Here is a 14,799-nt window from a genome sequence, read left to right on the forward strand (position 1 = left end):
ATGAAATTGTCTTACATAACACATTGTAGTTTCACTACAGATGATTTAGTGTCCATCCAGAGAGGAGCAGCTCTTGCGTAAGCAGCTCTGACCTCATGAGATTTACCCAGCAGCCCTCATTGCGAAGCAAAGGTATCCCCTGGGATTAGCACTGGTGCTCTAACCCCGCAGCGAGACACTTTCCACTTAATCCCACAGCACAGGCATTAAAACCCTGACAACACACCAGCCACTGAAATAAGTTACATGATATTAGGTGCTAGGGGCGGAGGAGTGCCCATGCACTTCCTGTGATGGCAAAGAAGTTGATTGTTTCTTGGGAGCAAAAGCTACTTTTGTAGTAAAGGGGAAAGGGTGCTAGCTTTAAGAAGGAATAATGGAACTTGCAGAATTTATTCAAATGAGAGAAAGAGAATAATTTTGATGTAAATCCATAAAATCTTTAAAATGTTACATACTCATTTAGCAAGTAAAAGAAAGAGAAATATATTCTTTGTCCATAGTTTAGAGACTGCATTTAAACAAAACCACTTTTATTTTTTAACAAAATAAATAAATAAATATCCTGCAAATTAGTATACATTTTATGCTAATAATGTAGACAATATGCAAACTGTATGTGCGTAACAATTCAACATAGTCTCATGACAACTCATAACAATTTGTACAAGATGTCAAAATTTTAAGATATCATACAACTTGGCTTGTATGAATAAGGTACGAAGGCGAATCATCCACCAAATAGAATTTCAGATTAAGCCATCAAATTTTCCAACACTTTATTTTAAGAAAGGAAACGTCCTCGAACAAATTTAGTTAGTCATTGCATATTTACACTCACTGAGAACTTTATTAGGAAGACCTGTACACCTTCTTATTCATGCAATTATCTAATCAGCCAATCGTGTGGCAGCAGTGCAAGGCATAAAATCAAGCAGATACGAGTCAGGAGCTTCAGTTAATGTTCACATCAACCATCAGAATCGGGAAAAAAATTTGATCTCAGTGTTTTCGACCATGGCATGATTGTTGGTGCCAGATGGGCTGGTTTGAGTATTTCTGTAACTGCTGATCTCCTGGGATGATCACGCAAAACAGTCTCAGGAGTTTACTCAGAATGGTCACAAAAACAAAAAACATCCAGTGAGTGGCAGTTATGCGGATGGAAACGCCTTGTTAATGAGACAGAGAACAGAGAATGGCCAGACTGGTTCGAGCTGACAGAAAGGCTACGGTAACTCGGATAACTGCTCTGTATAATTGTAGTGAGCAGAGTAGCATCTCAAAATTTCCTATCAAAATCATGGTTAAGTTTAGGTTTGGGTTAGTGGTTAAACTTAGGAAAAATCGCTATAACCTCGATGGTTTGTTTATTTTTCTCTATGTGAGTAAAAGTCGCAAGTGTTTGTTTGAGCACCAATGCAGTTTGCATTGACATTTCAGATTGTTAAAGAGCATTAAGTGGCCCTGAATAAGGGCGCAAGCAAAATCTGTGTGAATCCTTCACTCTTGAGTCATTATAACAGGCTAGACGGCTGTCTGATTGTCTTTAATGAGGATGCAACGGAGTTCCGTTTGGCAAGGTATGCCTACTCCAACTCCTCCGGTTTAGAAGCTTCCGATTTCTCTGCACTTTCAAACGCACATCAAACACCTCCTCTATGGCTTTCTTGAAACAGTGAAAATTGTAGTCGATAAGTCCTGCAGAAGCAAAGACAAGTGTAATCAGCAGGTAGTAGGAAATGCAGCTTGGCCCATACCTAAATTGGACCACTACATAAATGCACTTTGAATTAAGTTCTTGCTGACGAGCAGGGTGACACATGACAAGGTTTGCTTCTTCCAAACGTTCTAACCACATCTTTGATCCAGAGGGAAAAAAAAGTCAACATAAAACATTTACTAACACCAACACACACACACACAAAAACAAATGATGTAAAATATACCGCTTGGCGGTTGTCATGCTATAAGTGGCCCTGTATTAGCACAGAAATAATGATGTATTAGAGTTTAAACTGCTAACAGACCGGTAAGTAGAAGCTTCCATAGCAACTTATCTTCTGACAACTGAGTTAAAGTTCTCAGAGTTATCAGTTCAATTAAAAACTTGAAGTTGAGACATTGGTTGTTTAAAATACTGTAATTAAACCCATTATAATACCATGATTACTGCTAGTTGCATTAAAAATGTAAGTTAATTTAATGCAAGAAGCTAATTGTTGTCTTCTTTTCCCTTTTAACTGACATATGTAGCCCCCTACAGTCTCCTTGCTGATTCCTAGCAAGAATATTTTAATCTTCATTAGCCTCCCATAGATTTCACTAATTATCTCATTTTCTAATGTCAGTGCGGCTCATACAAGCAGGTTCTTTTTTTGAACAATTTGTGTCAATGTACTCAAGCTGTAAATGCTACAAACAGGTTATAGACAAAGCCAACAAAGGTCTTTATGAATCATAGGCGAGTCTAGACTATTTATGGGGGCGTCTGTCAGTGTCTGTCATCTTAGCACCCCTAAAAATCTGCGATCCACTCTTTGTTCCAGTTAAAATGCAACCTAATGTATCTGTTTCTGATATACCAGCCTGATCTAATAATTATTCATATGTAACCTTTACAAATACATTTCTGCATGTTTTTATAGAAACTGAAAATTATATGGACAATAATATGGACATATTGCAAGTAACTAATTCGTAAATGTTTTTAGGTTTGTACTTTAGAAATGTAAAAACATTTACGAATCCTTTATATATATATATATATATATATATATATATATATATATATATATATATACACACACACACACACACACACACACACACTACTGGTCAAAAGTTTTGAAACACTTACTCATTCTTTATTATAATTTTTTTTTTCACATTTAGAATAATAGTAAAGTCATCAAAACTAAGGAATAACATAAATGGAACTATGGGAATTATGTTGTGACTAAACAAAATCCAAAATAAATCAAAACTGTGTTATATTTTAGCATCTTCAAAGTAGTCACCCTTTGCCTAGAATTTGCAGACATGTACTCTTGACATTTTCTCAACCAACTTCTTGAGGTATCACCCTGGGATCCTTTTTAAACAGTATTGAAGGAGTTCCCATCTATATGCTTCAGTTATTGGCTGCTTTTCTTTATTATTTGGTCCAAGTCATCAATTTCAAAAACTTTTTTTTATTTTGTTTTATTAAATTTTAGTTTTATAATGAAATAAATTAATATGGTGGCATAATTATATTTTTGTCAACAATACTAAATTCAAAAATTAAGCATACGCCTTCAGATCAAAAGATTTTTAAGATCATGTGAAACATCTCAGTCAAGTGTTTCAAAACTTTTGACTGGTAGTGTATATATATATATATTTGAGCTGCTTAAATTTGGTTTTGTTGCTCACACAGAGCTATAATATGGCTTCTGGAGACTTGGATTATAACACAAATAAAATGGATTACTTTTGTGATCATGTTATGGTGGTTTTGTGGTGTATACTGGGCATTTTTTTATGCCAGAGCATATTCAGAAAACTCCTTTTGTGTCCCACTGCAAACAAAATACAAATTAAACAATGGCTACATGGTTCCAGAATTTTAATTCATTTTATCATGCATGGTTAAAGTGATGGGATACTTCAAAACAAGTTGAATATGGCAACAGAAATCCCACAGAACAGAATTAAACTATTATAAAGTCAGATTAGGTAAATGTGTCAACAGTGTCAAATAAAAGTGACAGGATTGAATATTTCATGAATCTGATTATAAATACAATAAAATCCACTGATTAATTCCTTGAATTCAATATTCATAGATTCAATAAGTATTTGACACATTTGTCGTTTCTAAAGTTGTTTGTTCATAAAATTATTATGTTTTACACATTTTACATTTCAGTGTCTAAGCAAATGTAAGTAAATACGTGTACTAAAACCGTACTCATGAGATAACATTGGATCTACATATTTTGACATAAAATTGCAATTTCAATTGGTTTATTACAAAAAAAAATGTTGGTTGAGCAAGTTTTGACCCGACAACCATTTGAAGTAAAATAATATTAAAAAAAAATTTTTGAGACCACTGCATTTCATTGACTGAAATGGGGTTGCAAGGCTGAAATTACTACTGTAATGAATATTCCTTATAATCAGTGAATACCCTATATATGCATATTTAATTTCATAGCTTTTTGCTGGGAAGAACATTTAGAGACTGGACCTCTTCGAACTTTAAAAAGTCCTGATATGAATGAGAAAGGTTCATCCAATAACATTAGACTAAACGTGTTTGTTGGTTGTCCAGAAAGTGACCTCACCTTTCCTCTCAAAACTCTCTACCCTAAGGAAGCACACCAGGGCAAGGAATTTGGTGACCTCCTTTAGATACATCACTGTGGTGTTGTTCAGGTGGATTATGGCCATGGATTCTTCATCATAGGGAGTTCCAGCCTCATCTCCAGTCAACCTTTTAAAAAACACAATAATACATTCATACTGTATCACAATAATAAAACTTGAAAAACTGACGTTAAAGGGATCGTTCACCCAAAATTGCCTCAGTCACCATTGATTATCGTCTGTTTTCCACGCAATTAAAGTGAAAGGTGACTGAGATGTCATTCTGCCTAAAATCTAATTTTCTGTTCCAATTTTTGGATGAACTATCCCTTTAACAGCTTTCATTTTGAATGCGCCTTGAAATTGTAATAACGAAATTCTGTTTCGCTTGTTCAAGAGGCTTGACATGCTGTTTTCGCACTTGTCTTTCAATTTGTATCATAAATGCATGATTTAAACACATCCCTGAAGGCGTCCTCTCAGGACACTGAGTAGTGCGCATTACTGTTCCATCAGGATGCCACTTCCCCAATTCAGCTTAAGAACAGACAGTATATAGCTAAAAAAATAATCTTTAAATTTAGCAGCACAGAACAGATGTTGATTCATATCATAATTATCAAAATGAACAGATGCCCTGTCATAATCCCCAGCTTTTATAGCCAAATATATTTATGCTATTATGTTACGAGAGAGATGATGAACAAATTGAGCTCACACAATAAAGTGTCTAATTTAAAGCACCCTGATATTTAGAACATTGATGTGAACATGATGAACAGGAAGCCAAATCAGTGACTCATTAACTTCAATTAGTACAAAACTAAATAAGTGAAAAACAAGTCAAGGCTTGCTAAAATTAATTGCAAATCAGTTTGCCAAATGTCTTTAAAATAAGGGCCACACTGCAATTAAAATTTTGTTGATCTGTTTTTTTGTGTTGTTGTCTAGTAAAAACAGTATAGTTTATTATCTTCCCTGAGGTCCACTCATAATGTTAGTAAAGTTGTTTTGCATTAAAACAAGTCATAATTTAGTAATATATGATCATTTTGCACCGTCACTGGCCCTCAGTCTAAAATGCTTGGTTTTGGACTAAGCGTCTCCTTTAAACTTCAATGTAAAAGTTCACTGTTATGATTGGCTAACATTGTGCAGCCCCTTGAATAGAGGCATTTTTGAAACTCAATCGGAAGAAAATGAACCAGCTCAACAACATTATAAAACTAAATGTCAGGGTTTACACATAAAGCACATCCAACACATTGCATCCGAATATATTAAACTGTTCATCTCAAGCACAGCTGTTAACACTGACACCCTGTCGACACCGGACGTGAGAGTCACGTAAAAAGCAATAGAACCCATTATAATCAATGATGCTGTCTACCATGGAAGCGTCCGTTGCGGCGTCACGCCAACAGTGAATAGATGTCCCGCTTACTCAGTTTTTGCGATCGTGTCCAAGTGTTTTTAACTGCCCCATCCTTCAATAACAGTTCCTTTGCCAAGCTTGAATCTTATTATGACTGGTATGATATGAGCCACTGAACACATCCACATCCAGTTTCCAGTATCATTCATCACGTTTTCATACACCAACAACTAAAAATAGGCAGCAACTGAATGACAGAGAGCTTCTCCAGAGTTGTAACTTGACACCGCATCTTTTAAAAGCAGCCCGAGATATGTATCAAGCAGTCAAAGATGTCTGTCTGTGCATATTTTTGTCGAAAAATATTGAAATCCCAACAGGCACATTTAGGTGTCCTGTGTAAGTCCATTTTGGATGAATCTCCCATGACAGGCCTCCTCTCTCCTCTTCAACTGTGTGACTGACAAAGCACCAGTGGGCGGGGCCAAGGGTGCAATGACGGAAAAATAGGTGAGTTCCACGAATTCCAAACGAGACGTTTTTGCAGCTTGATTTAAATAAATGCTCTTTTTCTATTAAGGAGGAAGTTTTCAGTTCTGAAACAAGTCTTAAAGGAATATTCTGGGTTCAATACAAGTTAAGATCAATCAACATTTGTGGCACAATGTTGATTACCACAAAAAGAATTTATGTTGCCTACTTTTCTTAAAAAATAAAAAAGTGAGGCACTTACAATATAAGTTAATAGGGCTAATTTTGTTGAGGGTTTAAAGGCAGAAATGTGAAGCTTATCATTTTATAAAAGCACTTACATTAAACTCTTTTGTTAAAACTTGAGTTTTATTTGAGTTGTTATTTTATTTTATTTTTTTTATGTCAGTTTTATGGTTGTTTTAGGGTTTACAGTGTTACACTGTCATGGCAAATTCTTTTTTTTTTTTTGTAATTGGATATAATTTTACAAAGAAAAGTTTAGCAAGCCATTTTCTCACACTAAAAATCATGTTAACACTCATATTGTTTACGTCTTGTGGCTATACTTTTGAGTATTTTAATGTTTACGGATTAGCCCCATTTACTTTTACCATTTACTGAAATAAATTTTTAAGGTAATCAACATTATTCCACAAATGCAGTCGATTAAGCTTAATTTGTATTAAACTCAGAATATTCATTTCAAATTCTATGCTTTTCCCTGTCAAGTAAATCTATCTTGTTTTAAGGATGTTTAGATATCTTTATTGGAAAACAAGATTTTTTTCTTTAACTATACACTACAAAACTACAAATTAGTCCACAATCCATGACAGAACATGAGCAAGCAGCCATGTCAAAATAGATCAAACTGAACATGACTACCTTTGGGCTTAAATTTCATGGCTTTCAGTTACTGACTAAGGCTACATTTCACAGGGTTAACAGTCCTGCCTGCTGCCCTATTCATCTCATAGTGCTGAGGTGGCTCATCTGCTCTTGCAGGCCACTGCGAACAGACAGATGGATGGCCCCGGGTCAGGCCTGCATTCCTGTACCTACCCAGACCCCAGTGTTCTGCCGAATCATAGGACCAACTGGGTCAATGGCGCTGGAGGTACCACTCTCTGCCCTTCCAATGTCTACACCTAGTGTTTACATATCCCCCAGTTACAGTATATGCTGCTAATCCATAAAAGATTAAAACACAGCCAGCAAAGGCTGCAGGGAAACATTGTTACTGCATGTGGAATGCTGGACTTTGTCTATTTTTAATTATACAGCAGTTAGTTCCAGTCCTCTAATCTGATTGGAAAAGTGGTATTCCAAGTGTGCTGATATTTAGAATGCTTCACTGTTTGTATAACTGCACTTGTCTGTGTTCATGGTGTTCCAGACATACTGTCAGTCTGTGTGTTGCTCGGCAACATGCAACGGTTGATCTTCCTTTAGATTAATTTTTGTTAGCGAGCAAAAACATTCAAAATTCTGAAATGACCCAGACTACATTAAACACAGGTTCACTCGCAGTACAGATAAACATGGTTTGTGTCAACCATATATTGCTTTGTGGAGTGAATTATTGTGATTTATACATTTAGAAAGAGACTGACAAAATTGTCCATTTTTCAATTCAACCCATTTCATGGTAACAATTTAGCATATTTTTTGGGTCTATGCAGTTCATTGTAACATTAATAAATCAAAATTTTTGTTCTTAAAGGAATAGTTCACGCAAAAATGAAAATTATGTTATTATTCACACATTTTAGTGTTGCTCCAAACCCATTTGACTTTGATGTTATCAATGTAGTTGACATATTTGATTTCAGTGCTTTATCAATGATTTCATTTGAGAGTAAATACCAACCTTAATTGCATTCTGTTCATCACACAAAGTGACCACTGCCTTCAGAAGACTTGGAATACAGTGCATTAGTCATATCAATTATTTTTACAGCAGTTTTATGGTGTTCTTTGTCTTTTTTGAAGCTGGACTGATCAGAGTCACAATTGACTTGCATTATATAGCAAAGAAACCCTGTAAAGTCTTTTTACAAATTCACCTTTGGTGTTTCACAGAGGAAAGAAATTCATACAGGTTTGGAGTGACATTAATGAGTTTGGGTGAGTAAATAATGACAGAACTATTCCTTTAAAGACATTTAGGGTTGATTTTTGTATGATGAACAATTTTGGTACTGTGTTGGGTTGCCACTTGCTGCCCAAATCAAAATGGGTCCCTGAAGCAAAATCAGTTGAGAACCACTGCTATAGCAGATTGTGCTAGCGGGAAATCTGAGTGCCACTCACCCATAGATGCATGAGATGTCAATAACTACATCTATCATGTCACAGCACAACTCATAGGTCTGCATGTCCACCGGGCTGCTGTCTGTCGCTATGTAAATCTTGCTGACCACATCAAAGAGAAAAGCCTTTTCAATCCCTGAATTCTGCAATTAAAGTGCACAGGATGGGGTTAGGGGTCAGCTGTTATTCTTAAGAAGAAATACAGAAGAACAGAACATCATATCTAACACTTTGAAGTGGAAATGAATTATGCAACCAAGTAATCAACTGCATAGCAAATACTCTTGTTGGAAAATGCAACAATCTAATTCTATAAAAAGGCTGTTAATTATGATATTTATTTAACTATATTTATATTTAAATAAAATAAAAAATAAAAATAAAAAAAACTATTGAAATAGGTTAAAATTATTTTTAAATAAAAAACATTAAAATATATACATGTATACATATGCATTTATATGCCTTTTAAATAAATGTAAAAACTTTTATTTGTTCACATTTTTAAAAAAAAATATATAAACATATATATAACATATATACAAATATATAAACATAGGAAGAGAAAGAGAGAGGAACATGAATCAGTCTATCACAAACAGACAATTTATAAAAAATGCAAATATTTCACAATGCTTTGAGTGGCAAACGATTAAGTGATTTCAGTCTTCATTATTTAAAATCTATAAATGTTTCTGCTATTTCGTACTCTTATTAGAGCAAGCCATATTACCTTATCAGTTTACCCTCTGCTGCCACCAGCTGGCTATTGTAAAAACTGCTCAAGCATTTAATATTTGCTAAATGAAATTGCTGTCCTGATTAACATTCTAATAAAACAAGAGCACTATGAAATTATATTATGTTGGAAAAAGAACACAATAAATAATGCTGTGTTTTGTGATTGTCATATTTGCAAGAGGACGTCACAGGACAGTGCTAATGTACCTGTGCTAATGGCTGAACACTGCCAAATTAACATGCTGAATGGATGGGAAATTATGCTTTCTGGCTGTACACACACTTGAAAATGAATAGCAAAAATACAATATTTCTTTGTAAATGACCTTGCATGATAGTGAAAGCTCTTTGCAGATCGTTACAGTACCACTTTTTAAATGTTCAGTGTCTTTAAATGACACTAGTTTTTAATAAACCTTCCATGTATCAGTTTTTGCAACCCATGACAACATTGGAAAAATCTCTCTACCTCAGCCTGTGCAAACAAAACAAATGTATGCCTTAAGCTGATAAAATCAAAATTGGAGTTATGTGGCTTTTAGTCCATGTTGGTTAGCTTTGAAATTAACATTAACCACAAAATTAACATATAGCAGATAAGCGTTTTTAAAATGTATGGCCTTTCTCTTCCGGGAAAACAGAAAAAATATTGATGACTCATCTTGCACTACACAGATTTTTGTCCAATCAAATGCTCTCTAGAATGAGATTACCCCTCCCCCAAAACCCCCAGCACCTGGCGAGCAAGCAGCAAATCTACGCTATGTTTTTTTTTGTTTTTAATGCCATGCCAGCTTCCATGGCTATTATCATGGTGAAATCTAGGTTAAAGTATAATAATAGGTAATTATAATAACAATGTAATAAACAAATGTTTTTATAATAATAAAAACAACTAAAACCCTATTTAAAATGTTTGATATGTCCTGCCCAAAATTCCTTTATCAATACAAAAGTAAACTGTGCTTGTCAAGCAACTTCATGAGGTTCAAAGGAAAGAAAATATAACAATTCATAAGGAATAACGTAATTAATCCAACACTAAGGAGCCGGACTGAGTTGAGATTCATTGTGGTTATCTACTCTGTTCTCTTTTAGAGACAGACAGAAAGCAAGACCCACTGCCACATACCTTTGGAACCCAAGATATGTTCAACTACTCACAGATATGAAAATGTTGAGCAGATTCTCAAGGGTTGGAAGCTGAGGGATGAGTTTCTGCACAACTTTACTGAAGGCCTCAAAAATAGAATGATCATAGATGCTTGTCAGGTAGAAGCTGAAATGAATTAGTCTCACATCACAAATCCAACCAAAAAAAAATCAGAGTAATGATATTATTTTATGATTATTACCCCATACTATGAGTATACAGTAAATGAAACAAACCTTAAGTGTATCCTTTCTAAACCAGCATCGGCTAGATCATCATTGGCTCGTTTGTGGATGTCCCTCTGTTTCTCAATCTTGTGGTCATCTGACAGTCCATCCACCTTGTGGATGAACACCTCAAAGTTGATGTCTGGATTGACCTTGTAGGCCCTTGTAACAGTGAGGTGAAGTCTACTCAATGCCTCCACATAATCATCCTACACAGTTAAGACATTCATAATGTGATTAAAAAAGATGAAAAACAAAGGGACTGGAAAACAGAATTATGATAAATGGATGGATGGATGTGTAAAGTACTATATTGTACACACAGACAGACATACAGTGAGACAGACAGATAGATAGATAGATAGATAGATAGATAGATAGATAGATAGATAGATAGATAGATAATGAAAAACAAAGGGACTGGAAAACGGAATTATGATGAATGAATGGATGGATGTGTAAAGTACTATATTGTACAGACAGACAGACATACAGTGAGACAGACATACAGTGAGACAGACAGACAGACAGACAGATAGATAGATAGATAGATAGATAGATAGATAGATAGATAGATAGATAGATAGATAGAAAGATAGATAATGAAAAATAAAGGGACTAGAAAATGGAATTATGATGAACGAATGGATGGATGAAGTACTATATAGTACAGATGGACAGACAGACAGACAGACAGGTAGATACTAATATTTTACCTGTGAGTCTATGACAAAGATCAGAGCCCCTGTTCCACGAAATATCATCTCATAGTCGAATGTGGGGTCGAAGAAATCTATCTGACCAGGAAAGTCCCAGATTTGAAAGCTGACAAAGGAACTGTTGGACACATCCTCTCGACAAATCTTATTTGTGCTCTCCAGAAAGAGAGTCTCACTGGGCGACATCTTGTGGAATACAACTTTCTGAATGGAAGACTTGCCACTTCGCCTCAGGCCCATGAGCAGGATACGAGGTTTCACTTCACTGTTGAACGGATCACTGAACATGAGTACTGGAAAGCAAACAAATAAAGAAACACTGCTTAAGAATCTGCATAATAAATCAGTAGGTCACCTTTGGCTAATGATAAACCAAACAATGGATTCTGAACAGCTCAAATGAGTCAAAAAGTACTGCCACTGAAGTTACAAGAAATAGTATTTTACAGTTAGTTACTTACAGTATATATTAACAAAGTAAGTCACTTATTGTACTAACTATAGTATATTATTTGAAAAGAGTACATACTAGTATATAGTCAGTGGCCCCCATTTTATTATCAACCATAAAAAAAAGCATATCAGTAGACCACTATTATGAATATGGGGGTGGTGTTTACCTCAAGTATACAGGTGTCATAGCAGTCACCACAGGTAGCCTATACTTCACCACATTGACTATAAACATGTTTTATTAAGTGTGACAACCAGGAAATGTCCATATCTTTCACCTTAATTTTGAACAGTACATCTATTGTTTTTTGTTTGTTTTTTGCTTGAAAAGTGCAAATATATAACTTGTATTTACTAACTATATAAACTGTAATTTGAGAATCTTTGTCAGTCTCTAAGGCTGTCTTACTTGAATGCTTTAAAGGTGGCTGGTACAGAGATTTAATGATAGTCCTACATTAATCTATTATATATAATGCTTACTACTATAGTGTATAATAATGATATGGGGGAATATCTGTTGGTGCTGTTCATGCCAAATGTAATGTCTGATCTCATCAGAAAATGTAAGTAGGCCTACATTATTTAACAGGATAGGCATGTACTGCTATTAAAAATATATTTTTGAAAAATACTATTTTAGCAGCATGCAATCAGTGACAATACTATTTTAAAGCAGAATGTTTAAACTTATAGCAGATTAAAGGAATATTCCATGTTCGATACAAGTTATGCTCGATCGACAGCATTTGCGGTATAATATTGATTACCACAAAAATGTATTTTAACTTGTGCCTCCTTTTCTTTAAAAAAGCCTCTATACTTCTATACTTCATTGCCATGACGATGTAATGTCAACAAACCCTAAAACACTGAAATGACTGTAAAAATTATGATTTAAACAACTTTACAGTTAAAATGATACATACATTTTTAATAGAAAAATTAACTTGTGCTTTTATAAGCACTTTTAGGCTATTATAGGCTTCACATTTCTGCTTTTAAAACCTTCAGAAATGGGCCCCATTCACTTCCATTGTAAGTGCCATAACGTATCCTTAATGATTGCTTTTTTTTAAAGAAAAGGAGGGATGAATCAAAATAAAGTTTTTGGTAATCAACATTATGCCACAACTGTGGTTGATTGAGCTTAACTTGCACTGAACCCAGAATATTCCTTTAAAATGGTTACTGTTCTTCGTCTGGATTGCTCATTTCGGAACCAGTAAACAGTTTATGCAATCAGAATCATCATGTAATCAGTGCAATCAGTGGTTGGTCTGGAAACTGTGGATAGGTCTTTGTCATCTAGATTTTATTAGAAAACTGTCGTGTGGGCTGAAAACAACTAGCTCTAATGTTTATTGAAAATAATGGCTAATTATTGGTCTTACTCTGATGTTTAAACAAACATAAAATTCATTTATAAACAAAAAATAATAAAGTTTGATCTAGAAACAAGTTTTTTTTTCTTTAGGTCAACTGTACTGCACAGAACTTCTGACATGAAAAAGTTTTAAACCCCATTTAATCTTCTATCAAATTCAAATTTGTTTAATTTCTGCATCAATTCACTTCATGCTGCTCATACTTCAGCATGCAATCAGAGCACAAACATGGCCACAAATTAGCGTTAATAAGATCTGATGAGGTCAAGCAATTACACATGCAGCATGCAAAGTTATAATTGAAAAGAGAGATGACATACTACTAATCCCATGAGTTTGAATCATATTACCATAATGATTGGTGGAGACGATGTGTGTAGAGTTGTGGGCACAGCCTACACTGGCATTCCACTGCCTTCATATCACATGCTGCAGCTCATTTTAATGACTGTGACCTTACTAGCTCTAAGCTGAGGAATGTGAACTGCATTTGGTGAGACTGATGGCCACTTCTAGTCTCAAAATACAGCCTCAGGAATCCTGAAGCATTCATACAATTGTCTAACTTGTACACCAGATAGTAAGGGAGTGTCAAAAAGTGTTTGTGTTTGTTAAATCTGGAAAAACCCTGGAAAAATAATGTAACACAGTCAAGGAAAACTTTGATACATTAAGGAAAACTCTAACTGATCTGCACCTACTGTAAACATGAGTGTGGAAATTTTGGGATGAGGTGTAAGAAAAGGCTGGCTTTTAAAATACGCATCTGCTTTCTGACAAATCTTGTCAAAAGGTGAATTTGGACATTTAACCCAAGGTCAAATAGTCAGATAAAACACTCCAAGAGGTACAAATCCATGTGATATCACAAACTATCTTTTTAGTCTTCAAAAGAAACCAAATGAGACACAAAAAGGTGTCTGCACCCTTTTTTTTAAATACACTAAAAATAGAATTAAATATAACTAAAAACATAAATAGTTAATACCATTGTAATATACTGGTTATTGTTACTACTATACATTCATAACATATACATTATGATATATATAATATGTTGTCAAACAGTGTAAGAAGCTTTCAAATTGATCTTGTAATTACTGTTGTAGCTAATGTACCAAGTTGGTCCAGTTTCACTGTGGTATCAACACTGTGATACTGTGGTTACCATAGTGAATACCATAGTTGCAAGGGTTTTGTCGTTTTTACCCGTGTGCCTGTTTGGAGGCGTTTATAATATATGCAAAATAAATTAAAACTCTCTAACCTCCTTCATCACATCCACAGTCTCCGTCCCCGTCCGTGAACGTGTCGAAATCGTCATCATCGTCATAATACTCGAACGGCAGCGCTTCGTTTTCTCCGTCCACTTCATTGTATTTCCCTTCGCTTGTCATTCTCTTAATTTGAGACATTTCATCTGCGGAGCAGCCAAACTTTCCACATTGTCACCTGATATGCCCAAGCCATGGTGAACTTTCACCTCCCCTTTCTCCTCCATACTGAGAAACACACACACACCAGCGTGAGAAATCACAGCACACTGCGAGTCTATGGCTGCGTCCGAAACCAAAGGTAGCTGTCTTGTTGCCTCGCTGCC

The 14,799-nt window shown here is 35.0% G+C and overlaps 1 protein-coding gene across 2 annotated transcripts; it reads right to left on the reverse strand.

Annotated features, from left to right (window-relative positions):
- Positions 1–764: 764 nt before the first annotated feature.
- Positions 765–14,799, reverse strand: LOC127455441 (ras-related GTP-binding protein D-like). 2 transcript variants are annotated; one of them, XM_051723355.1, is made up of 7 exons: positions 14,467–14,799; positions 11,356–11,651; positions 10,649–10,848; positions 10,424–10,538; positions 8,519–8,661; positions 4,335–4,483; positions 765–1,701 (listed from the first exon to the last, which is right to left on the reverse strand). In XM_051723355.1, exons 1-7 carry the CDS (start codon positions 14,612–14,614, stop codon positions 1,550–1,552), a joined length of 1,203 nt encoding a protein of 400 aa, XP_051579315.1. In that variant the 5' UTR covers positions 14,615–14,799; the 3' UTR covers positions 765–1,549. The 2 variants fall into 2 exon arrangements, with proteins under 2 accessions (XP_051579315.1, XP_051579316.1); XM_051723356.1 differs by lacking the exon at positions 765–1,701 and adding an exon at positions 2,778–3,563.

Source organism: Myxocyprinus asiaticus, chromosome 17 (genome assembly GCF_019703515.2).
Source record: "Myxocyprinus asiaticus isolate MX2 ecotype Aquarium Trade chromosome 17, UBuf_Myxa_2, whole genome shotgun sequence".
NCBI lineage: Eukaryota > Metazoa > Chordata > Actinopteri > Cypriniformes > Catostomidae > Myxocyprinus > Myxocyprinus asiaticus.